Source organism: Trachemys scripta, chromosome 1, assembly GCF_013100865.1.
Source record: "Trachemys scripta elegans isolate TJP31775 chromosome 1, CAS_Tse_1.0, whole genome shotgun sequence".
In the NCBI taxonomy this organism is placed as follows: domain Eukaryota; kingdom Metazoa; phylum Chordata; order Testudines; family Emydidae; genus Trachemys; species Trachemys scripta.
This window is the reverse complement of record NC_048298.1, coordinates 44,465,407-44,492,282: the sequence shown is the minus strand read 5'-3', so window position 1 is coordinate 44,492,282 and position 26,876 is coordinate 44,465,407. Positions and strand designations below refer to the sequence as shown.

Genomic DNA, 26,876 nt, shown 5'->3' with positions numbered 1-26,876 from the left:
TTTTTGTTTAAACTGAAACAGCGTTCTTTCTTTTATCTCTATAGAACCGATTCCTCCCTTCCCCTTGTTCTTCCTGTTATTTTCTCTGTTCCATTTTCTCCCTGCTGCTCTTCATTCCCTCCACTCTATTCCTATCAAAACTCCTATTCTTCCTTGTTTGGCTGCTTCCTGCCCTTTGCCCTTCAACTTTTGTGTCTCCTACTTCTAATCTTTGCCTTCCTAAATCCTGTTTACATCCCCTTTCTTACTTCCTTCTTTTTGGATCTTGCCCATCCCCTAATGCTTGCCTTTTTTGCCGTGGGTTAGTTCTTCAATAGGCAATATGTCCCCTATTCTGCCCTAAATATATGCTCATAATTATCAAGAGAACATTGTCCTCTTTAGATTTGCCACTGCTACTCATTAATTCATATTGGTTTGTCCTGAAGCCATTTTCTCAGGTACCAATAAGCAGACACATTTTTAACAGGATGCTGATTAAATGGATTCTACTGTAGAACTAAAATGAAAAACTTGTCACTGAAGTGAAAAAAAATATTTCTCAGCTCCTACCAATGGTGGAGTGAAGGGGGTGGGGAGAAAGAGAGAAAGTAAGACTGAGCTGAAAGAAAAGTCTTATTCACAGAAGGGAACTGAGATGTATTTTGTGAAGAATCATGTACTCAAGTGATCTAAATATAGTTTGGTGGTTCCTGAGCCTCATAGTAGGAGGCCAATGCATTCTTCATAGAGTGAAGATCATGCACTGAACCTATGATCCCCGTTAGGGTAAATGCTGAGCAGTTCAAGAGATTCTGTGAACCCATTTAATGAAGAAAAGACAGTTAACTTTTCCGTAACTGGTGTTCTTCGAGATGTGTTGCTCATGTCCATTCCATATTAGGTGTGTGTGCTTACCACATGCTTACCACCGGTGCCAGAAGTTTTTCCCTCAGCAGTATCCGTAGGGGACTGGCTCTGGTGCTCCTCGGAGTGGCACCCACATGGCACGGTATAAGGGACGCCGCCGGCTCCCCCCATCCTCAGTTCCTTCTTGCCGGAAATCTGACAGTGGGGAAGGAGGGTGGGTTGTGGAATGGACATGAGGAACACCTCTCGAAGAACACCAGTTACAGAAAAGGTAACTCTTTTCTTCTTCAAGTGCTTGCTCATGTCCATTCCATATTAGGTGACTCCAAAGCAGTACCCCTGGAGGTGGGTAGGAATTCATGGACATGTCGATTGTAACATAGCTCTGCCAAATCCAGCATCATCTCTGGCCTACTGAGTGATGGCATAATAAGTCGTGAACATGTGGACAGAGGACCATGTTGCAGCTGTATAGATGTCCTGGATAGGGATGTGCACCAGGAAGGCCGCCGAAGACGCCTGTGCTCTCGTCAAGTGGGCTCTGACAATCGGCAGCAGTGGAACCCCCACCAGGTCATAACAGGTCCTTATGGACGAGGTAATCCAATTGGAAATCCTCTCAGAGGCCACGGGAAGGCCTTTCACTCTATCCGCTGTAGTGATGAAGAGCAGAGTTGATTTATGGAAAGGCTTGGTACATTCTAAATAAAAAGTCAAGGCCCTTCAGACGTCCAGCATGTGAAGACGCCTCTCTTCACTAGTCTTCTGTCCCAAGCCACACAACACCAGGAGGAAGATGTCCTGGTTCATATGGATACCACCTGCGTCAGGAAGGCCTGGTGGGACCGCAGCTGAGCCTTGCCTTTGTAGAAGACCGTATATGGCAGTTCTGAAGTCATAGTTAATTTCAGAGATCCATCTCGTGGTCGTCACTAGGAACGCAACCTTCCATGACAGGTGGGAAAAGGAGCAAGAATCCAGTGGCTCAAAGGGCGCACCAGTGAGCCTAGAGAGGACCAAGTTAAGATCCCACTGCGGGATAGGAGCCCACATCTGCGGGAAGAGCCTCTTTAACCCTCTCAAAAATCAGACCGTCATGTCATGGGAAAACACTGTCTGTCCTTGGATCAGTGGGTGAAAAGCAGAGATGGCCCTGAGATGCACTCTAATGGAAGAGTGTGCCAGGCCCTGGTTCCTCAAATGGAGCAGGTAGTCCAGGACAGCCTGTATGGACAAATGCGAGGGAGAGATGCCATGTTCGGATGCCCAGTGGGAAAACCTCGTCCACTTGGTCAGCTAAGTCGGTCTGGTTGAGGGCTTCCTACTTCCCAGGAGGACCTGTTGGACTCTTTCCGAACAGGTCTGTTCCTCTGGGTTCAGCCACACAGCATCCATGCCAAGAGGTGGAGGGACTTGAGGTTGGGGTGTAGGAGCCGATCATGGTCCTGTGACAGAAGGTCCAGGCGGTTGGGCAGGGGCCAGGGTGGGGCCACTGACAAGTTCATGAACATACTGAACCAATGCTGGCGAGGCCACGCCAGGATGATCACGACAACCTGCACTTTGTCTCTCTTGATCTTTGCCAGGATCCTGCTGATGAGTGGAATCGGAGGGAATACATACATCAGGCTCCCTGACCACAACAGGAGGAAGGCATCGGAGAGGGAGCCCTTGCTCAGACCTTGCTGAGAACAAAACCGATGGCATTTCCTGTTCTGTTTGGTAGTGAACAGGTCCACTTGGGGAGTTCCTCACCTTTGGAAGATCATGCAGGCTATCTCTGGAAGGAGCGAGCACTCGTGGTGAGAGGAGAAGTCCCTGCTGAGCTGGTCCACCAGCATATTCTTGACACTGGGAAGGTGACAAGCTTCTAGGTGGATTTCGTGGCTGATGTAGAAGTCTCATAGATGGAGTGCCTTTTGACAGAGAGCCAATGGGCGCGCTCCCCCTTGCCTGTTGATGTAGAACATCGAGGCCATGTTGTCTGTCAGGACTTGGAGGTAGCCGAGGTGCGCACCACAGCCAATCTCCAAGATGTCCAACACCAACTCGATGGCGTGAAGGGGGTTGTCAAACGGAACCCCCTCCAGGATTGCCTCGCGGTCGGTCCAACATTGCAGCAAGGTGAGTATCACTTGGGGAATGGTGGCATGTGGCTTGAAGCACCGCGACATCCCTTTGGACTTGAGACCTGGAGCTTCCCTTGACGAGCCAGTCGTCGAGCTACAGGTAGATCTGGATACCCCAGTACCTGAGGTAAGCCGCTACCACTGACATGCATTTGGTAAACACTCTCGGTGCTGTCGCCAGGTCAAACGGGAGGACTGCAAACTGGTAGTGGTGGGGCCCCACTGTAAACTGGAGGAAGCATATGTGTGTCTTTGAAAGATCGCTATATGGAAGTATGCGTCCTTTAAGTCGAGGGTGGCATACCAGTCTCCCGGATCCAGGGAGGGGATAACAGAAGCCAGGGAAACCATGCGGAACTTTAACTTCTTTAGGTACTTGTTGAGGTCTCGCAGGTCCAGGATGGGCTGTAGACCGCCCTTGGCCTTTGGGATTAAAAAGTACCAGGACTAGAACCCCTTGTTCCTGTACTCAAGAGGAACGTCCTCCACCACTCCCAGCTGATGACCCATCGGTCCAAGGTTATAGTGGTCCAAGCAGGGAGGAAAAGGGAAAGGCGATTGGAGAACACTGGGACAGATGGATCCGGGGAATAGTCTGGTAGGTTGCCCTTGGGCACACCCTCAAAATGACTGTTTGGCCTGTTGCTTGGCATGGGTCAAGCCCGACTGGGCAGAGGGTGGAGGTGGGTGGCTCGGACAGTGCTTGTAGCCCTTGGCTTGTTTGTGGGGCTGGTCCTGCCAAGGCTGGCTCCCCTGGCCCAGAGGCTGCTGCAGTTTGAACCACTTATGCGCCAGGGTTGGGACATAAAGACCCAGGGTTTTCAGGGTGGTGTGGGAGTCCTTGAGGCCATGGAACTTGCTGTTTGTTTGCTCTGCAAATAGGGCTTTGCCATCGAAGGGCAAGTCCTTCGTTGACTGCTGAGACTCAGAGGGCAACCCAGAGAGGAGCAGCCAGGAGGCTTGCCGCATGGAGATAGTGGAAGCCATGGTGCAGGCAGCAGCTGCAGCGGTATCCGACATCACAAACGATTGCGCGGAACTCCTTCTTGGAAGCCTTGGGAAGCAACCCTTCGAACTTGGCCATGGCTTGCCACATATTAAAGTCATATCGTCCCAGGAGGGCTTGGTGGTTGGCCACTCTCAGCTGAAGGCTGGAAGATTAATAAATCTTATGCCCAAAGAGATCCAATGTTCTCGAGTCTTTATTTTTGGGTGTGGCCCTGGGTTGTTTTTGCTTCTCTTTGCCTCTCTTTGTGGTTAACCGCCTCTACCACAAGGGAATTGGGGGGCCAAGTAGGAGTATAAGTACTCATGCCCCTTGGTTGGCACAAAGTATTTAGAGATAGGGGCCAGGGAAGAGTAGGTTTGCCCATGAAGGGCCACCCTGGCAGGAACTGAGGAGCTGAGGACATCGAACAGGAAGTCCAAGGGTTCTTCCAGTTCCTCTGCCTGAAGCCCCAGGATGGATGTGACCATTTTCAAAAGTTCGTGGTGCACTTTGGCGTCATCTTGAGAAACTGGGTGAGGGGGCCCCGTGATAGCCTCGTCTGGTGACAATGAGGACGATGCCAGTGCCGCAGGGACCTCTACTTCCACTGGTGGTCCAGTAGCTTGCTCTCCTGGGTCCTCCTGGATCTGTGGGGTCTTACCCCCCAAAGCCTCAAGCACTGCAGGGGGATGGGATACTGAGGCTGCTGGCCTCTCCCAGGCTCCCAACACCAACCGGACTGCCTGGGAGGGTTGGGTGAACCCGCAAGGGTTCCACAGGTACCATGGCACTGGCCACTGCGTCTGGGGCCATGGGACAGGTTTCAGTGCTGAGGATGTAGGCAGCACTGCAGGTACCGGGGCTTGACCTGTGGTCAGGGAACCTCACTTCATGCCGGAGGTATAAACGGAGCGGTCAGTATCGGGCGAACAGGATTCGGTGGAGCAGTGGCTGTTGTCCGACCAGTGCCAGTCACTGTGTCCCGAAGGCAATCTGTCCGAATGAGACGGGCGTCTTGGTCGGGATCTCGGGGACTGATAGTGTTTGGCGGATCTGCGTCAGAGACCCAGCGATCCACACCTCATGCTACTCGACCTGTACTGGGATGTCGAACTGAGAGCTAATATGGGCCGGTTGCTGGGAGGATATTCCTGAGTAGGGCGACCTACTGCTAGGAGATGGGCAATGATGGCCCAGTGATTGGCGATCTCTGATCCTCGATCGGTCCCGTGATTGGTACTGGGCCCTTGGAGACAGTCGGGGCCGGTCTGGGAGTTCTTGCTGGGTGATGCGTGCCTCAGAGGGTCTGGGCCAATCTACCGGCAAGGTACGCCTCGAGTCCCTTGATCGGTGCCCCCTGTGTGGAGACCAAAGAGGGATCTTCTGAGCCTGCCTCTCTAGTCCTGAGGAGTGATGGCTTCTGGTGGGCGAGCGATGGTGGGATGTGCCGCTGAGGTGGGGACACCTGCATAGGTCCCAGCATGGGTTTTCCCTGAGACCGAGGTACCGCTGGAGTCGGTGTGGGCAGCACTGGGAGCGTCAGGATCTCCTGAGCTGCTTGAAGGGCTTCGGGCGTCAACAGCATCTGAAGCTGGCTGGGGCCTGCACCGCTATCCGGAGTCACAGGTGAAGTATGGGATAGGCTGCACTGCTTGACTTGAGCTGGGGCCCAACTTCCTGAAGGGGGCATTGAGCTGCCTGGCACGGGTCGTAGCTCACCCCCAGCCCTCTCCGTTCCCTTATGGGAGGTAGGAGATCATAGAATCATAGAATATCAGGGTTGGAAGGGACCTCACGAGGTCATCTAGTCCAACCCCCTGCTCAAAGCAGGGCCAATCCCTAACAATTCCCCTCCCAGTCTTTTTCGGCTTCTTGACTGGAGCCGTGGAGGGGGATCGGTGCCGGCTCGTAGACAGTGGCAGTGGAGCACTGCGCACAGAGTCCGCGGTGCTTAGTGCAGAGTCAGACCGCTGCCCACTGCCAGAGTAAGTGCCAACTCCATTAAGAGCGTTTTCAGACAGATATCGCACTCCTTCTTCATCCTAGGTTTAAAGGACTTGCAGATACGGCACTTGTCACTTATGTGCCCCTCGCCTAAGCACCTTAGGCAGCTGGTATGTGGATTGTTGGTGGGCATAGGCCCTTTGCAGCGATCGCAGGGCTTAATGCCTGGGGACAGGGGTATGCCCCATCCCCCGGCTGACTCCCATTTGGGACTAACGAAGAGTTTGAGTACTACTACTAAGGGTAATTAAGAAACTACTAACTATATACAACTATATTACAGGTTTTCAAAGTTCGCATGAAACAACACTAGCTGAAGCAGCAGATGTTCCAGCATCATCACTGGCGGCAAGAAGGAACTGAGGGTGGGGGCAGCCGGCGGTGCTCCTTATATTGTGCCATGCGGGCGCCACTCCAGAGGGCACCAGAGCCGGTTCCCTACGGATACTGCTGAGGGAAAAATTTCTGGCACCGGTGCATGTGGCGAGCGCACACACCTAATACGGAATGGACATGAGCAAGCATTCAAAGAAGAAAGAGTAGTTACTTACCTTACTGTAACTGTGTTTTTTTGTGATGTGTTGTTTGCAAATTCCATCTTGAACATGCATGTGCCCCATGTGCACAATATCAGATGATTTTTAAATATCAATATCCACTGGGGCTGTGCCTGAGTCCTGGGAGCACCTCAAAACCACTGTAGCCAAGGACAGAAGGGATGGGACGGCCTCAGTGACTTTTCAGTTTCTTCACCGATAAAGAATCCCATGTGACAGGACTCTGAATTAGCAAGGACAGAGGGCAGGTTGTGGAATCTGTGTGGACAATACATCTTGAAGAACTTCACTTACCGACTGTAAAGTTAAATAACCTCTTTTTTTTGAGTGACTGTCCACACAGATTTCACTGCTGGTGATAAGTAGGGTTGTCGATTAATTGCAGTTAACTCATGCGATTAACTAAAAAAAATTAATCGCAATTAATCACAGTTTTTATCACATTGTTAAACTATAGAATGCCAATTGAAATTTATTAAACATTTTATATTATCATTTTTTATGACAAATATTTGCACTGTAAAAATGATAAATAAAAGAAATAATATTTTTCAGTTCAGCTCATACAAGTACGGTAGTGCAATCTCTATCGTCAGGGCAACTTACAAATGTAGATGTTTTTGCTTCATAACTGCACTCAAAAACAAAACAATGTAAAACTTTAGAGCCTGAGTGGACTTGCAGCCTCTGAAGTTTTATATTGTTTTATTTTTGAATGCAGGTTTTTTTGGTACATAATTCTATATGTGTAAGTTCAACTTTCATGATAAAGAGATTACACTACAGAACTTGTATTAGGTGAATTGAAAAATACTATTTCTTTTGATTTTTACAGTGCAAATATTCGTAATCAAAAATAAATATAAAGTGAGCACTGTACACTTTGTACTCTGTGTTGTAACTGAAATCAATATATTTGAAAATGTAGAAAGCATCCAAAAATATTTAAATAAATGGTATTCTATTATTAACAGCGTGATTAATCGTGATTAGTTTTTTTTAATCGCTTGTAAGCCCTAGTGATAAGCAAGCAATATCCTGGGCCCAGATATATGTAAAGGAGTCCTATTTCAGTACTGATTGAAGAATCACCTGACCAAAGCTTGCACCTGATCAAGAGGCGTGAGTGGTAAAAGTATGGACTGAACGCCATATAGCTCCTCTACATATCTCAGTCAATGGGACCGTTAAAAGAGGCAGTGTAGGCCCGCTGGACTCAAATCAAATGAGACCAGATGTGTCTGGGGTAATATTCTTTAATAATACATACCAAGTATGTATATTCAAAATCCATTTAGACAATCTCTGCAAGGATATTTGTTGTCCCCTCATCTGTTCTACAAAAGTATCAAACAGTCTTAGTGAAGCTCTAATCAATCAATCTAGTCCTGTCCAGATAAAAAGACTGCTCTAACTACATCCAGTGTGTAAAGGTTTGCTTCAGCAATTGAAAAATGAGGTTTGGGGAAAAAGACTGGCAGATGAAGAGACTCATTAATGTGGAAGTCTAAGACTACCTTAGGCAGGAACTTCAGATGAGGCCTAAGAGTGACTTTTTCCTTGTGAATGATGGTATAAAGAGGGCCTGCTATAAAGGCCTGAATCATGGACACTGGGAAGGCCACATCTTCACTGAGATGTGATGGAAAGAGCAAGTAATCATGGTCTTGAAGGAGGAACCCATTAAAACCAGACACTGCAATCAGATTGCAAGGGACAGGGACTGGTGGAAAAGCTCGGATCAGTCCTTTCAGAAATTTTTCCACAGTGGAGTGACAAAATATTATGTAGCTTTGTATTGGGGGACAATTTGCTGAGATTGCAGCCAACTGGATTCCAATTAAGCGCAGGGATAGTCCTGATTGCTTTAACAAGAGCAAATAATCTATTACTGGAACTGTTGTCTATAGAGGTGAGCAGTGATGTTGTTCAGCCCAAACAAACAATTGTTTCCATTTGTACTAGTAAGTTTTCCTTGCTGAAGGCTTTATGTTTCTGAAGCAAGATGAGTAGGATTGCTGCAAAACAGCTCCTCTCTGTAGGTGTCAGTCAACCGGACTCCAAACTGCCAGGTGCAGGGACTATGGGTCTGGATGGAGGGATGAGGAAGGTATCTGTGAGGATCCCAGACTCCTGCCTTCTCTGGAGCAAAATCTTGGACATTTGTTGTTGTGGCATAGCAAATAGGTCTACTGCCAGAGACCCTCATCTGTGCAAGATAGCCTAGGGAGTCAAACCCTTGAGGGACCACTCAAAAATCTCCAAGAGTCCTCTGTTGGGGCAGACTACCAGCATGTTCTGATGCCCCAGAAGATGAATAGTTACTGGGATAACATGATGCTGAATGCTCCAGATCCATAGAAGTATAAATTCCTGGCACAGAGGGGATGACCTGGCTTCTCCTTGCCTATTGATGTAACACTTTGCAATGGTGTTGTTGGTAAGCACTTGAAAGGCCCTGAAAGAGAGGCAGAAAGGGCCTTGGATGCCAAACAAATTGCTGTGAGTTTTAGCATAGTGATGTGGAGGAAGGATTCAGGAGCTGACTATTTCTGTTGAATCTGAAGTTGATTCAGGTGTGCTCCCCACCCTTATGTGGAGGTGTCCATGATTAATCTTTGATGGAAGGGATGTGGAAAATGCAACTTTCCAACATATTTATTTTGCTTGTGCCCACCGATCGAATGATCACAGGACTTCTGTGGGGCCCTTCTTGTCCATGTTGCATTGAGCAGATACACTGCTTTCAACCACACTTCAAGTGGACAAAAGTGAAGCATGGCAAAATCTTTATACAAGTTCTCACTTGTGTTATGAAATGCACCTGGAACTGCTAATACGATGTCTGATCTCTGTTGAGGTTGGCATGTCTTTGCTAACCTGGAATCTAAACATTGCCTCCATTAATTCAATGCACTGTGTTGGAGTTAGTGTGGATTTGTTTTTGTTGACCATTGAGTCCCAGGGGGCTGAAGAGAGCTAGAGTTTTTTATATGGAATAGGTGACTTGTTGAAGGGATTGATTAATGTGGAAGTCAGATGAAGCCGAAGGGTGACTAAGATATTTTTTGTGATACTCCCAGCACAATGTGAAAGTAGCTGTGAACCAGTCCATGGGATCCAAAGAGGAGGTAACACAGGCCACGGTGACCATCCTGAATTTGAAACATTGAACAAAAGGACTGAGATGTTGAAGATCCAGATGTGGAGTCTCCATGCCTCCTTCTTCTTTGGGATCAAGAAGTAGTGGGAGTAGAGCGCTTTTCCTTTGAATCCTTAAGGAACTTCCTCCACTATTCCCAGTGTTAAATTTTTTGTCTTAGAAGTGTCTTGTGAGAGGGATCTCTGAGGAGGGATGGGAAGGGTGGGGAGGAGATTGTAACAGCTTGAAACTGGATGGGATACACCTTGTTCACTATCTTGAGGACCGACTGGTCTGAAGTAATCCCAGAAGCCCAACCTTCTCTGAAATAAAATAGGTGGTTGCCAACATGAATAGAAGGGAGTCGATATACAGGTGGTCCAGCTGGGCTCTCGACATTGCTTTCAGAGATGTTTTGTGACCAACTGTCCCTGCTGCAAGGTGCCAAAGAAGAGCTCAAGGAATGTCATTGGTGAAAACATTGCCTCTTCCTTGATGGCTATGAAGTGTGTTGTTGAGGATATCATTGCTGCTGTATTTATGCAAGTACCACTGACAACATTGTTTTTTACCTCTAGCTGGAACAGGTAAGCCCCAGTGACTGGAGGGTTGTCCTCTGTATCGTTAAGGAAGTGCAATGCCCCATCAGTGTCACTGTTGAACAGTTAATTACCTGGGAAGGGTAGATCCTGTATGGTCACTTAGACTTCATGAGGGATACCAAATGTCTATAGCCAGGACGACCTTCTCATTGTCACAGCCATAGCTGTGGTTCTAGCTGCCATATCTGATGTATCAAGCACTGCTTAGAGCAATGTTCTAGCAGTGAACTGTCCATCTGTCATGGTTGACCTTAACCTTCCTGGTATTCACGGGGGATCTTGTATGTTAAGGTGGAGAGCCTTTCCCGTAACAGGGCATCATACTTGGAAAGAAGTACTTGATAACAGGCAACTCATAGTTAACGATTCGCTGAGAAGGATATTTTTTTTGTCTGAAAAGATCTAATTTCTTTGACTCTTTCTGGGATTGGATTTGGACTGTTTAGATTTCTCATGAACAGCCTGGACAATCACGGTACTGAGGGTGGGATTCTAAAAAGTATTTGTGCCTATTAGCTGGCACCTGGTATCTCCTGTTCATGCACTTGGAAGTTGTGGGGGGAACTGATGCAGGAGTGTCCCAGATGACCTTTGTTGGTTCCAAATGCCCTAAATTAATAGGTAAAGTCATTTTGCCTAAGAATGATGGGTGGAGAAGGGCTAACAGCTTATGTTGCTTTTCTTGGATTATCTCTAATAGTATATCCAATGTTTCTGCTAGTCTCAACAGTTCCTGAAAAACTTTTAACTACACTGAAGAGGATGTAACAGGAGGGTTGGTCATTTCATCAGCAGGTGAGGAGGACATAGCTAGAGGTTGTGAATGGTCAGAGGAGAGATCATCTCTACTGAGGTCTTGCTCTCCTTTCAGCAACTGACGATGTCTGAGAGTGGGTACTAGGACAGGCTCAATCTGCTATGCAGGCAAGGATGGTCTTGGTCTGAAAACCACGGAGGAAGCTGGTTTCCTGACATAAGGGTTGATAGTGCATGGAGACCAATAAAGCCAGTGTTGGTAGGAGTGTTGAGGAGGACACATGGGATGGGAGAGTACCAGCTTAGAAGTTCCCTTATCAATTCAGAATACTTGCGGGGGCCTCTCAGGGGGTTCCTTCCTCGATTGTATGTCCATGTCCCACTGGGTTATCTAAAGGAGGTATGGGTCACATTCAGATGAAGGTCTGCTATATTCCTTAGAGGAACTCAACTTTTCAGTCTCTTCCATCCGTGGAGCACACTGGCCTGATCTGTGGATGGTACTGAGAGATCACCAGAGGCCCCGGTTTGGTTTATCCCTCTCTTGGCCTGTCCAATATCAGGGATACCAAAATTGGTCCCACAGCTGTCAGCCAGCTCTGAGAAATGTCTCAATTTCAAAGAGGCCTGTGTTGGTACCAATGCATTTGTCAGTGCCATAGAAAGTGCTGGTGCCATCGTTATGGTGCTGATGTATTCATCACCAGTTTTCTTGGTGCTGCTGCCATTGGTATGGACCTATCCAGTGCCAGAGAGGAGTCTGCCGTCTGAGTGGTATCAGAAGTGGCAAAGTGCTTACTGTGTGAAGTGACTGGCTTTGATGTACTTGGGTGAGGCTCAGCCTCAAGGGAATAGAGTGTCAGAGCCTCAGGTGAGGACTTGAGTCTTCTGACTGGGTAGGAAAATTTGTACATTCCTTGGTCCAAGGAGCAGTGCTCCTTATGGTCCCTCTCCTAGATCAATGCAGGAGGAGTGGGTATTCTGAGTGTTCTGTGAGCTTCGGAAGACATCATAACTTGCTGGAGTGTGTGTGACTGACTGGATGGAGTAGGTCACTTGCCAGGATCTGAAGATGCATGCATAGACGTCTCCAGGAGATGCAGCTTCAGGGTACTCAGAGATATTTGTGTACCAAGTATCACTCGGCTACGTGTCCTCTTATATCTAAAAGGCATCTTGAATGTCTTGAAGACAATGCTGTCTTGCAGGACGGGCAAATCTTGAATCCTGGGGACTTGTCTTCAGCCATTCTGAGCCTGTGTATGTGGGATGAGGGGAGAAGTGTCTAGCTCTTACACAGAGAGGTTGGGGGTGTGTGTTTGCAAGAAATCTGATATTAAGTAAAAACTTTTTTTTCCCCAATAGCGTTAACTAAGCTTATGTAAGCTACCAACTAAATATCTAGACAACAATAGCTCCAAGTACTCTCTGTAAATGAAGAGAAGTGGACACCATAGGGTTCAATTTTGTAGCCACAAGCAGTAAGAAGGAATTGAGAGGTAGTTGAGGCTGCCCTGCCCCTTTTATCCTCAGCTATGGTGGCTGCAAGGGCTCCCAGGCTGCAGGCATGGCCCCAATAGACACTGCTACTGAAAAACAATCCAATCTTGCATGCATGGAATGCATGCACACTCAAAGTAGAATTTGTGTTGACAGTAACTTGAAGAACAATTAGTTTTACCTTTTAATTATTATTTATTATTCATATTCCAGTGGAAGAAGAAATCAGGCAATAATACAGTACATATATGGTATCATTTATCTTGCCATATTATATTACTCTTCAACCTGAGACAGCCCAAAGAGACTAAGATAAGGAGTTATTAAAAAGTAAATATTTACTGTGCTTGGCATAAATTCCTCACCATGGGATGTATACTAAATACAGACAACCCCATTGTACAGCGTTCTTTTTTAATGGGGCCCAAGTGGCCAATATTCATGTGCCAAGTCACTTGCCACAGAGTGGAGCCCTATGAAGCATGTATATGGCATAAACATTAGGAAGGTAGCAAAGGAAGGCAAAAGTACCGTTAACTAATACTTGTTCTTCAGAATTTTTGTACACCTCTTTTTAATTAAAGCTAGCAAGTTTGACAACATCATGAGCTTTTTATTTGCACCCTTTCATAATACAAATGATCTTTCTATGTAAATACATAATATGCACCTATGTTAGGAGTTTCCTGCAACCTAGGACAAATATTCTTAAGATTTTTTTCTTCTTCTTGTTAAATGTTAATTGCCAGATATTGTGTCTTGTGTGCATGCTTATTTGCAAACAGATCCATATGGCCCACTGAATGCAAGTACTATAGTCTCTCTTTTTCCTCTAAAATTATATATTTATTTATTTTCTTGATTAATTATTGTGGTTTTTACACTATTGGGTTACAAGCATTGGGATATATATTTTGCATTTAAAATGAATGCTCATTAATAAAACTAAGCCAGATTATGGTTTTAACCTAAATTATATAAAAATAATTTAGAATGATATCGATAATTGCTCACCTTAGCCAGATAAGCTTCCACTCTGTTTTTTGAAGATAATGCATTTCCAGTTGGGTTTATGAAACTTCCTCCAAGACCAAGACTTCTATTTAGTGTTAAATTATTGCCAAGATTGCCAAGCTGAGTTGTATCCAGGACTGGACTTGCAGCAAGACTTCCATTTACAATGCTGTTAGCAATTAAAGATTTGCTCCTGTGGCGCTCATGAAGGAGTTTAGCATTGGCCTCTGCTATCCTTTCATTAGCTCTGTGAAAAATATAGATGTAGTTTTTACTCACACTTTCACAACTAAATGTTATCATCCAAATTTCAAGCTATTTTTATTATACTTCTATAACTGTAAATAATTAAGAATATTAGCAATGAAGAATTACTCAATTCCCTCTATCAGAGGGGTAGCCGTGTTAGTCTGTATCCACAAAAACGAGGAGTACTTGTGGCACCTTAAAGACTAACAGATTTATTTGGGCATAAGCTTTAGTGGGTAAAACACCCACTTCTTCAGATGCATGGAGTCCCACGAAAGCTTATGCCCAAATAAATCTGTTAGTCTTTAAGTTGCCACCGGATGCCTTGTTGTTTTTGTCAGTTCCCTCTGGAGTTTTCTAAGAACCAAATCCTGAAAGATTCTGAGTGCCTCTTGGGAATGAAGGGGAATTAGAGATGCTCAGCACTTCTCAGAATTTGACCTCAAGACAATTTATTTTAGATAGTTGTAAGTCCCGATTACTATAATCTTTAATGTATTTATATTATCTCACAACACCCTGTGAGAAAGGAAAGTAATATTATCTCCATATTACATAAGGGGGAACTGAGGCCCAGAGAGAGTAAGCAATTTGCCCAAGATTACAGAGGAAATCTTTGGCAGAGCTGTGAACTGAACCCAGGTCTCCCAAATCCTAGGCTAGTACCCTAATAACTGGACTGTCCTTCCTCTCAATGTAGTTCCAATCCTGACAAGTACTGTTATAATGGGAGCTGAACTGATCCTAAACGCACCACCAGATCAGGCCTTTTTTCTATGGAGTGAGGCTGATAGGGTAAGAAAAAAAAGAGATTACTTACCCTGAGCAGTAACTGCAGTTCTTTGAGAGGTGTTCTCCTGTGGGTGCTCCACGTCAGATGTGCGTGCACCCCATGCATCTTTAATCTGAGATTTTCATGAGCAGTGTGCATTTGGTCCATGCATGCACTGCTGATATCCTCATGTCCTGCAGTGAGGCTGCATGGGCAAACTGCCCTCAGTTCCTTCTTCACTGCTGCATCTCAGAAGGAAACTCCAAAGCAAAGGGGAAGGAGGGCGGGTAGTGGAGCACCCAAAGAAGGACACATTTAGAAGAACTACAGCTAATGCATAAGGTGAGTAACCTCTCTTTCTTCTTCAAGTAATGTCCCTATGGGTGCTCCACTTCAGGTAACTCCCGAGCCATATCCCCATAAGGAGAAGGATGCTTCAGAATTGAGTCGAGCACAGAGGAAAGAACTGCACTGCCAACTGCTACATCAGCTCTAGAGGCACTGACTAAGGCATAGTGCCTGGGGAAGGTATGTACCAAAGACCATGTAGCAGCTCTGCAGATCTCAGATACTGGGAAATTTTTAGGTAAAGCTATAGATATTGATTGTGACTTTGTTGAGAACCTTTAGATCTGTCTACAAACAAAATGAGCAATCTAGGAGATTTACAAAATGATTTAATCCTGTCTAGGTAGAAGGATAACATCCTCTTGACATCTTCAGTATGGAAGGCAGTCTCTAGATTGGAATTATGTGGTCTTGGAAAGAACACTGGCCTGTAATTGACCTGACTCACATGAAACTCAGAAGACAGTTTAGGAAGAAATCTGGTGTGTGGTCGTAAGGTAACTTTGTCCTTGCAGAATACTGTGAAAGGAGGTCTACCATGAAGGCCCCATCTCTCCGACTCTGTGGGCTGAGGTAATAGTCACTAAGAAGGCTGTTTTCATGGACAAATTCAGTAAGGAGCATGTGACCATCGGTTCAAAAGGAGATTTCATGAGACTTTTAAGAGACAAATTAAGGTCCCAAACTGGGGTGGGGATTTTCACTGGTGGAAAGGGATTACCCAGATTTTTCATGAACTTTATGGTTGTAGGGTGAACAAACAGTGAAAACCCCCCATAATGGTATGGAAAGTGGTTAAGGCAGCCAATTGAACCTTGAGAGAACTAAGTGATAGTCCCATTTGCTTTAGTTGTAGCAGGTATACTAGAACAAGAGGATACAAGGCAGATTTGGGGACAGGATTCTGGAATTCACACCAGTGACTAAATCTTCTCCACTTTTTGAAGGTATTTCTGGTAGAATCTTTCCTATTTTATCTATTGTACTTCTGCAACACAGACCAACTCTAACCCCTAACTCGAACCATCAAGGAGCCACGCCTTCAGGTGGAGAATGCTCAGATTACAATGCAGCAGTTGACTGACCCTGGGAGAGAAGTGATTAGAAGATTTATCACAGAACAAAGTGCTAGGCGAAACAGGTAGGAAACAGGCCTGCCTTGATCGTGTTGGGGCTATTAGGATAACTCTGCTCTTGTCCTGTCTGATTTTGTTCACAACTTTGAGAATGAGAGGCATTGGGGGAAACACATAAAACAGTTTCTTCGTCCAAGTGAGGAGAAAGGTGTCCCCCAATAAATTGTGAACTAAGCCCCTCCTTGAATAGAATAGATAGCATTTTTTGTTCATAGCTGTGGCAAAGAGGTCCACTTCTGGAAATCCTGGAGTCTGAAATATGCCGACAAAAACCTGGGACTCCAACCCCCATTTGTAGTCTTGGGCAAAACACTTGCTGAGAGTGTCAGCTGTGACATTCATTATTGAAATTCTGTGCAATGTTTTATATAGCAGTTCCATAACCTTATTGCTTCAGCGCAGAGGGAAGGGGATCTCGCTCCTTCTTGACGATTGATATATAACATACAGGCCACATTGCCTATCATAACTTTGATAGACCTGTGTCTGATGAGAGACAGAAAATGAAGGCAAGCATTTCTGACCACTCTGAGCACCAACAGGTTGATGGGGAGTAGATTCTTAGGGTGACCATCTGCACTGTAACATTAGAGCACAGAGGTGCACCCTTCTCCATCCTAACAGAGATGCATCTGGAGTTATGGTTACCATTGGTGTCAGTTGGAGGAAGGGGATCCATACCCCTACATTGTGATGAACATTCCACCGGTCTAGGAAGTATCTGACATATTGAGGAACTGACACCTGTTTGTCTAGGCTGTGTCTGTTTGGTAAGTAAACTGGTTTGAGCCACCACTGGAAACAGCAAAGGCACAATCTTGCATGTTCTGTCACAAAAGTGTAAGCTACCATGTGACCTAGAAGTTGAAGACTGTTTCTGACAGAAGTCTGGGGTTTTCTTTGAATATTTCTGACAAGGTTTGATAGTACTGTGGATCTGTCCAAGCGAAGGAAGGCTTTGGATGCCAAGGAATACAGGGATACACCTATAAATTGTATGTTCTGAACAGGAGTCAGTGTGGATTCTCCCACTTTCAATTGCAGACCCAAGTCCAAGAACAAAAAGTGTTCTGTTTGGCAGACAACATTTCTTGGTATGACCGAACCTTGAGAAACAAATCGTCAAGGCATGGGAATACTGTAATGGGAATACTGTGATCGCCTGACGAAACAGGTAGGCAGCCACCACTGACAGAATCTTTGACAACACTCTTGGAACCGATCAGGGCTCTGGAGAACTGCTGCCAAATAGCTGCCCAGGAATCTCAATATAGCCATTGAGGACCATAAGGGGGAGGTGGGTGGTATCCAGGGTTGCTCCCATCAGGAGTTATGAGGTCCCAGGACATCTTCTGTCTCTTTGAGAAAGGGGGTTTATATATGGGTATGTAGGAGAACTCTAAACAGAGATTGATGATAATGAAGAGAAGTCTCCATCATCATTCTCTTCCTCCTCTAATGGGGGAGCTCCAAGCAAAAAGGGAAGTGACTGTACTGGGGATATAAAAAGGTATGGAGATTGAGAGGTTCTTGGTACCTAGAGATGTTCGGTACTTGCCAGCAATGGGGACTCTGGTTCAGCAGTCACTGATTAGTCCTTCAGATACCTAATGTATTGCAGCACTGAGTGGAGCTGCGGCAGTGAGTGCTGTTGCAGCGCCAACAGACTGGAATGCTTGTCCCTGCAGAATGGTGATGATGGTTTTGAGTGATTCACAGGCAGTGCTGATGCAGACGGAGGCTTAGTCTTACATGATATTGAAAAGCTTGACATAGGTACCAGGAGAGGGATTAAGTCTGATGGTACCTATATTCTTATGTGTTTTCTCTGATCATCTCCACTAGATGGTACTGGAGCCTTCTCAGAGCCAGGTCTACTCTTCAAGCTGCTGGATTTTCCTGACTGGTACTGGAGGAGCCCTTCACCTTTATGGTACCAAGCCTTGAGGATGAAGTCTCTGAGGCTGCTGACCTGGTCGAAGAGCGAGGCTTTTTGAGATGGATCTCTTCAGAGGGGAAATAGAGCTTCTCTTTTTAGGATCTTTAGAGGAGGTCTCTGAGGCTTTCCCTTTTTCAGGAGACTGTTGCACGAAAGTCAAAGGGGCGCTAGAGGGACTGATGTACGGGGTGCAGGGGTTCTTCTGACTTGGCTCCGAAGTGGGGAGAAGGGAGCACTCTTTCATTAACAGTCACAGCTTGAGTTTCCGGTTCTTCTGTGGCCTGGATTTGAGGGCTAACTGGAAGTTACACTTCTGTGGACCATGCAACTCTCCCAGGCAGTGAACCCACTTAGAGTGTCCATCGCTGATCAGGATAGCTTCTGTCCATGTGAGGCAACATTTAAACCCCGGTGAACCGGGCAGGCCCCTCACAGACGGGATTTTCCCAAAGGAAATAAAACAATCTTTCAATAACCAGTAACTAACTACTGTAGTACTACTAACAAATTAACTCAACTAAATAAACTCAGTAGAATAAACTCAGAAAGAACTTGAGGTAGGCACAATGTTGACATGCTAAGCTCCACCTCAGGCTGAGGCAGTTGAGAAAAAACAGAGGGCAGTTTGCCTGCGCAGCCTCATATAGCCTCAGTGTGGAGCATGAGGATAGCAGCAGCGCATGTGCTAGCCAAATGGACATTGCTGATGAAAATCTTTGATCAAAGACATGTGGGATGCAAGCGCACCTGAAGTGAAGCACCCATAGGAACACTACTCAAAGAACTGCAATTTCTCTTGCCTACTGTAAGTACAGGAGATTATTACAGACCAGCCAGAAGATATGCCTGTTAAAATCAAAAGAATTTTATAATATACTCTATAAAAATGAATGATATTTCTGCTACTTATAAAATATTGAAAGGAATTCATGTTACTCAGCCTTCCGGTTAGTTGTGAAAGTCTACTGCATCTACAGATACCTGCTCTTGGATTGATGCACATTATGGTGAGCAGGTTCAGGAGTGAGGCATTTTAGGAGGAAAGTTAATGAAGGAAAAATAATATTTTACCATTTGTTTTAAAATAAAGGTTTTGACTTACCTATCCAGTTTACTTGCTAGCGATTTTCTAATTTTTAATTCTTCCAAATAAAGATCTTTGTATCTTTCCAGTTCTGTCTGCGTAGACTGTTTTTGAAAGACACTGTCTTCTTGTGTGTTTTTTATTCTAGCCAGTTCAGATTCTAGATCTCTAATTCTGTGCTCCAGTTGGTTTCTCAGTGAAGCATTATTAGTAGTTCTTATTTGTTCTAATGTCTCTTGGGAGGCTGCCTGCGTCTAAAGCAAATAATACAACGTTAATAAATTGGAAGAAAGAGGAATTTTTTCCCAGCAGTTAATCATATTCAATATAAGTACACTATCTTATTCAGATAGGGAACTACTCTTCCTTAGTGCCATCAACCATACAGGGAGACATTTGAAGTCACTATGCTATAGAAAGATTTCAGCTTAGAAAGAAACTGTCCCTTATTAAGGATCTATTACATTAAAGTTAGCAGTACACAACTTTCAGTCTTATAGGACAACAGTCTAATTGAAACTGATCCCCCTGCTGGAGCCAGAATCCCATGTGATCTATACACAGGTAGATAATACTTCCAGCATTGAAATAATAAATGTGGAGTCAAAAAGAGGAGGTTACTTTGTAACTTTTGTTCTCTCAACATACTGTGTTCAGAACCACACTGTAGCAGTTAACATGCCTGGTCACTGACCATGGAACCATCAGTAATAATAGCTTGGAGGGGTAGGGGGAAGGGAAGGGGTGGCGTAGGTGAGGTAGACATATATCTTTTGAGCTCAACAATCTACTGGCCAAGGATATAAATAATCCATCCCCTTCGTCTTCCCTCAGTTCTTCTCTATCTACAGAAGCTCATGAACTGAACTCCAAAGAAGAGGGGAGGAGGGAAAATCAGTGTAGCTCTGCAAAATAAATACAAAGAACAAAAGCTACTTTGGTCAGTGTGATAGGATACTATCCCTCTAAGGCCTTGGTTACACTTGCGAGTTACAGCGCTGTAAAACCTCCCCCAGCGCTGTAACTAACTCCCCATCCACACTGGCAGGGCACTTGCAGCGCTGTATCTCCCTGGGGTACACCGCTGCAGGTACTCCACCTCCCCGAGAAGCTTAAGAGATACAACGGAGTGGCTACAACTCTCCCCTGTGAGTGTGTACCAGGAATCAACCTGCAGCGCTGTACTGATCACCTTGTCAAGTGGCCAATCCTCTCCAATGTTGTGCCCGGCTGCAGGAATGCAGAAGTGCCGGTTTCAAAGCTCGTACCACAGAGAAAAAGCAAACAGTTTGCTGTTTGCTTTGAGTGAGTGAATGAATGAGCAGGGGGCCGGGAGTTCGGAACTTACAAAATAGAGTGCTGACACGCTCCAAAAAGCACTCTCTCTCCCCCCACACTCCCTGTCACACTCCACCTCCCTGCCCCCTGTTTTGAAAAGCACATTGCAGCCACATGAATGCTGGGATAGCTGCCCATAATGCACTGCTCCCAACACAGCTGCAAATGTTGCAAGTGTGGCCACGCCACTGCGCTGTCAGCTGTCAGTGTGGACAGACTGCAGCGCTTTCCCTACTCAGCTGTACGAAGACAGGTTTACCTCACAGTGCTGTACAGCTGCAAGTGTAGCCAAGGCCTAAGAGTAAGGCAAGCTGAGCATCCCCTCCAGGGTAAAAATTGAGTCATGAGGGAAAATCAGTCTGGGGTAGGCTTTGGGATAGAATGACCCACAGGCACTACTGAAAGGGATTGTACTCAATTTTACTTCTCTTTGTATTTTTTTCTTCCTTCTATTGTATCTCTAGTTCCCTAACTACCAAACTGAAAACATATGGAAATACTATATACACCTCTACCTCGATATAACGCTGTTCTCGGGAGCCAAAAAATCTTACCTCGTTATAGGTGAAACCGCATTATATTGAACTTGCTTTGATACACTGGAGTGCGCAGCCCCGCCCCCCCCCAGAGCACTGCTTTACCGCGTTATATCGGGTCGCGTTATATCGAGGTAAAGGTGTATTTAGCTTTTATGATAAAAACAAAGCACCTAAAATAAAACACTTAAAATATAAATTTCAACTTGGACATGAATATGGAATATAAAGCTTAAAGTACCAATATACAGCATATAGTAAGTAGCAAATATATTAACCTGCAAAAATAGATTGACTTCTTCTAGTTTTTGTCTTATTTCTTGTCTAGCTCGTTCTTCAATCTCTCTTTTATACTGTTCTATTTGACTGTGGTCCATCATATTAGTTTCTACTTGATGTTTGAGATTAGCTACTTCTCCTTCCAGCTGCCATTTGCTCTTCTCCAGCTTTTCATGATTCTTATGCAGTATCTTCATAGAAGACAACTGTTCTCGCAGATCACGATTTGTAGACTCTAACTGTGTAGATTTTTTTGACTCTATATCCAGCTTTTTGGACAGTTCATCTGTCTGTACACATTGAAAAAGTTTAAACTCAATTATCAAACAGGAGTTCAAAATTTCTCTAAATTCAATGAAAGTCAGTGAAAAAAAATCAAGATAATTTTACAAGTTCGTAATTTTGCATTTAAAATGAATATAAATCATTTAAAACTTAGTAAAAGCAGATCTTTTAAATTATTTTTCATAGAACAGCTTAAGTCCTCTTCTTTCTCAACCTATATATAGTAGTTTGCAGAAATACTTTAAAAAATAAAATCATTTAGGCCCCAAACCTACAATCATTTTACCCATGCATGGGACTATTCATATGCTCTAAAGTAAACAGGAGCATAAGAGATGGGGCCTTGTTATGTATCAAAAATGCTATGCAACCATTTAAAACTTGTAAAATTGGATTGTAGGAAGCCTTTTATGCTAGCAGAGAAAGAATATGCTTATGGTAAATCAAAAGGTAGTTTGCATATAAGAATTTAAAAGACAATGTGACATCTTGCAGTAGGATCTGAAACCTGAATAAAACTCACTGGAAAAAAACAGTTAATCTTTTCTATCATTACTGCATATTTTATGGTTTCCTTATCCTTTTTAACATAAAAAAGGAAAATAGGAAAATAAATACTGTGTAAAAATATGTAGACAGTATCAAACAGACCTTCTTATTCCAACTGTACTGATATGTATAAACATAACTGCATGGAAGGGAATACATAAAAATCCCCTTCCTTGATGTTCAAATATAATTTTTACATTTTAACTGCAACAAAGTCATACAAATACTACTAATTTTTTTTATAAAAATGCCCTGATGTGAAGGCACTCAAAGCACTAAATACATAATAAAAAAGTTACTTAATTTCTAAAACATAGTGCACTAGCAACAAAGCTACACTCATAAAATAAGGGGAACAGACTGTAATAAGTTTGGCCCTACGTAGGAAGGGTGGAAATGTTTCTAAATATAAGCCAGATAGGAATAATAAAAGCTACTTCTAGGACACACTTTCAGGTGTTTAAGAATAGGGCAAGATGGGCTGAGACAGCTGTTAAGGGGAAATAAGTTCCACTCCCTACCGGCCCACCTCATTGCCTGTTGACCTAAAATATGATGGTGGAATCCCTAAAATGCAGATGACATCAGAGCCTTAACATATGATAAGACTCAAGAAGATGGTCTGGAACAAAGCCAAGTATATTCAATGGCAAAAAACTACGTTAATGAAGGTTACTTGGGGCATGTCGTCCCCATGCAGAACACTGAGTTGAGCAAAACTCAAAACTTCTGAAAAACAGGAAATGCAGTTAAGGTTGTCCATGCAACCTTAACTTTGCTCTCTTTCAGAAATGCCCCAATATGCCCCGTTAACACACATACCTTTACTTTAACACTCCCCAGTTGCTGAAATGTACAAGCGCTTCACTTCCTTTTACAACTCATTCACTCTCACCAACAGAATTCCATCTAACACTATAGATGGGGGGGAAGGTTGCCCACATCACCTTTGCTCTGTTCCACTGGAGATGGCAGCAACCAATGGGAACTATTTGCATGCAGACAGTGTTAGGCTTACCTACGGCATTTATTACAAAGGACATTGTCAAGCAGTGAGGGGCAATGTGAGAGGATTCTAATGCTTTAATTATGTTTAAGTGAAAGTGAGGGTTGAGATGATATCGTGTGAGTAAGCAGAAGGGAGTTGTAAAAGGCTGTGAAATAGGCTATGTCTACACTATGGATCTTACAGCTGTAGTGGTGTGTTTATGGGACACATTGGGCATTGCTGAATGAGGGCAGAGAAATGTTGCATGGGCTTAACTGTGCATTTCCTGGTTTTCAGAAGTTTGAGTTTTGCTCAACTCAACATTCTGAAAGGGGACAACATACCACCAGGAAAAGATACATTGTTGATAGGAGTTAGTAGTCATGTAAACAGTTGTTCATATCCCATCCTGCAGTTTGCATACTGATTCTAATCAGCATGTGTCAGCAATCCCTATACTGTGGTGTACTCCACACTTTGCCACAAACTTCTCCAACCTTGTGGATGAGGAATCACGCAGAATCTACATGTTGGCACCCTGGGAGAACACATATTTCTCTTCCCTTAGCGGTCAAGTCACCTGCGCTGTCAGTTCTGTACTTCTGCACTATGTGTTTTAGGAAACACCACATTAATCTACTCCAAGATCAGGAAGTAGTCCTTTTCCCTCACCTCCCCAGAGACTAGTAAAATGAGAAAATCGTAAACAACCAATGCAAGGCTTGCCTATCATCCATCCTCACTGCCCACCACTCCTGTAACTGCAACCCCTCTTCTTGTCCCTGTTCTTCTTGCCAATCCACAAGTCCTCTGTCGTCAACTCCTCCCCACCCAAAACAACAAATATTTTGCTTAAATCAGCTACTGATTATTCTGCTGTGTTCACAGTAAACATCCCCATAAAATACGAACACATGATATTATAACAGACAACTTGCAGCAAGCAGCATGAGTTATTAGATCTTTATTGCACTGGTGTACAAAGATTAGGACTAGAAACAACAGTGGAGGGCTGTTCACTGGTGCAATGGCATCAGCACATTCCCTCAAACTATCCAGACAAGCATAAAATGGTTGCATAGAAATCCTCTCACGGTTTCTTCTTTACTGGGACATGTACATTGTAATCCTTCCAGATTGCACAACTACGCAATTGAAGAAATGAACACTTTCTTAAATTCCCTAAAGACCTAGTGGATGCCGTCCACTATCGTAGATAATAACTGATCAATTGAGAACATTTTGAGCTGCATCACAGCAGTAGTTTTATCTCTGGCTCTGCGCAAAAAACCTGACCTAGTAACTTTTCAAAAAACTACTATCTTTTTCAGAACTTGTATCTCTGGAACTACGGTCTCAAATGATCCCAAATGTGGTCACTAACCCTATAGTGTATTCCCGCAAAGCAATGCGAATTTCAAGAAAATCTGTGCAAACATGCAGATTTTAGAGCACTGTGAAATGTAATCCTTTAAGAAGGAAGGATAGAGGGATGATGGAGGGAAAGGGCCTCTCTACACATCCTCCTTTAGCACGGGAGTCTCTAAAAGATCTGAGGCATCCCATTCATCTCAATGTGTTCTTTTGAGTAGAATGAGAACATCCTATTGAGATGAATACAACCTGAAACAATAACTCTGAGATGTGTGAACTAGTCCATTTATGTCAGGGGTGTTCCCATTCCTCTCCCGAGTGCTTTTTAGAGCTTGTGAGATGCATGAGGATCTCATGAGGCTCTTCGGGTGAGGAGCTGATTGTTATTTCTTTACAATCTTTAACGAGAATAAAAACAACAAAAATCCCACTCAAAATGTAGCCACCACATTTATAGCAATTCTGAGAGGAATATACGAAGAATGAATGATGTGAGTTTCAAATATTAGAACCTACCTTTGTCCTTAATCTACTAACTTCATTGTCCATTTCAGAATATCTGTTCTTCAGTTCTCCCTGGAAACTAAACTGGGACACACACTCTCCAGTCTCATATTCCTTTAGTTTCTTCTTAGCTGTTTTTAGAAGTTTCTTCATTCTGCATAGTAAATACAGTAGGAAGACAAACAGACTTGTTTATGTATTTTTAGAAACCATAGCCAAGCCCCTCAAACCCATTTTTAACGTATTTGATAGACAAATCTGAGGAATCATCCTCTCAGTCTCAGAAATCATTTTTAGGGCAAACTTCTGGCTGCCCCTATGAGGATATCTGTAGGTGTAGGTCCTTTTATCTCCTTCCCTGCCCAAACAAGGACCCTTTTTCTCCTTCCCTGCCTGAAGAGTTGCATGGCAGCCTGGCTTACCATACCTGCTTACTGCACTTTGCAACAGGTGCTCAATTACAAAAGTGAACAATACTAAAAGTTCGGCATTATACAAGCAATTTATGAGGTCAGTTGTGCAATCATTTTTCAGTTAAGGTTTAATTTTCTAAACAGAACAAAGCCACGTTTTAGTTTACTTGATATTTTCTTGAAAGTGCTGAAAAAACTGTACCCATTACATTCTTTTTGCAATTCACTGTTTCTCTTCATTTCTTGATCCAGCCGGACGTCCACTGATCGTTTTAACTCTACTAGCTTCTTCACTTTTTTCCTTTCACTCTCGAACTTTCAAAATGAAAAACAAACAAAAAACAAACATATACATGTTACTACATATAGTATTAATAGAAGTCTTCATTTGCTATATATGATACATACTGGAAGCAGACCTTCACATTCCTTATAGAGAAGCTGGAATACATCTTTGTTTTAAAATTTTGATGTTTTAATATAAAATTCTATTAAACATACATTCATGGCCAATTAGGAAGCAGATACAACTGATGTTAAGTCTTGTTAACCTTATTAATTCACTGTTCATTATTATTAAATATTATTTATTTCAGTGTTGCTCACATTGTGATAGATGCTGTCCATGTACATATAAAGACACTCTTTGCATCGTCAATTATCTCATATTGAAACTCTGCGGTTGTCATTAGCTGCTGTTCTTCCAGATGTAGAAAGTATATTTCATCTCCTTATCTAAAAATTAGATTTTGTCTTGCATCCCTCCAGTACGGACTGAAATGAATAGGCTACTTTCTTCTCTGTTCTCACTCAGGAAATGGGATCAAATTGCCACAATGGAATTTTGGCACCTCCTGCAGTAGCAAGAGATAAAGACTATCAGCCCCAAAACTCGATTATAGAGTGGGCTTTCCAGAGTAGGGAAGATCTTCATAGAAATCCGTATTTCAGGAAATATATGGGAAAAAGTTGCCATTTTATGTTTAACTTTGCCACATCAGAGACTAATGGGCTTCATCTAACAGTAACCCAGTAGACTCAGAGAAGGCACTATCATGTGACTGAAACATGTGTTTTCTGGGATTACCACACTAAAATCTTCAAAATGGTGATGCCTAGTGGACAAGTGTGGACTGAGCACTGTGTTGCTTTCTGGAAGATCTCTAGCACCACAGCAGACTCCTGTTTGGATCAAGAAGCTACTATGACTCTCACTAAACATCCTTTGACCCTGCAAAAGACTTAAGAAATATAAGTTCATAGTCACTTAGCTGGAGTGGAACAAGAAATTGGCTGCCCTCTCCAGGAATTTACCCATACTTGTGGGCTCAGTTTAGCATTTGTTACATTAATCTCACTCATGGATGACATTTTCAGGGTCCTGGTGGGAGACATCTATTGGGGGAGGTCATGATCATGTAGATGGTGCCTTAGGTAACATGGGTCAATCCTATGGAGGCTTTTGAAGATGAGGGCTGAAATTTTAAATTTGTCCCCAGTATTTAACAATGAGTTAGTGAGAGGGGAGAATTATGGTGATG

At 43.9% G+C, this 26,876-nt stretch overlaps 1 protein-coding gene and 1 long non-coding RNA gene across 13 annotated transcripts in view; one reads left to right on the top strand and one right to left on the bottom strand.

Annotated features, from left to right (window-relative positions):
• LOC117876458 (ankyrin repeat domain-containing protein 26-like) overlaps positions 1-26,876 on the bottom strand; it is a 164,411-nt gene that overhangs the window by 16,783 nt on the left and 120,752 nt on the right. For 11 of the 12 annotated variants that reach the window (XM_034768723.1, XM_034768665.1, XM_034768685.1 and 8 more), the window contains 5 exons: positions 25,538-25,650; positions 24,935-25,076; positions 21,222-21,512; positions 19,088-19,323; positions 13,542-13,788 (listed from right to left, as the gene is read on the bottom strand). In XM_034768723.1, the coding sequence (XP_034624614.1) occupies positions 13,542-13,788; positions 19,088-19,323; positions 21,222-21,512; positions 24,935-25,076; positions 25,538-25,650 (1,029 nt within the window). Of the gene's footprint in view, positions 1-13,541; positions 13,789-19,087; positions 19,324-21,221; positions 21,513-24,934; positions 25,077-25,537; positions 25,651-26,876 lie in introns of those variants that run through there. The other variant, XM_034768756.1, reaches the window with a different exon arrangement.
• On the top strand, positions 14,910-19,069 carry LOC117876506. Its single transcript, XR_004645498.1, has 5 exons — positions 14,910-15,090; positions 15,254-15,407; positions 15,858-16,051; positions 17,091-17,220; positions 17,892-19,069. It is a non-coding gene; the product is annotated as an uncharacterized LOC117876506 (long non-coding RNA).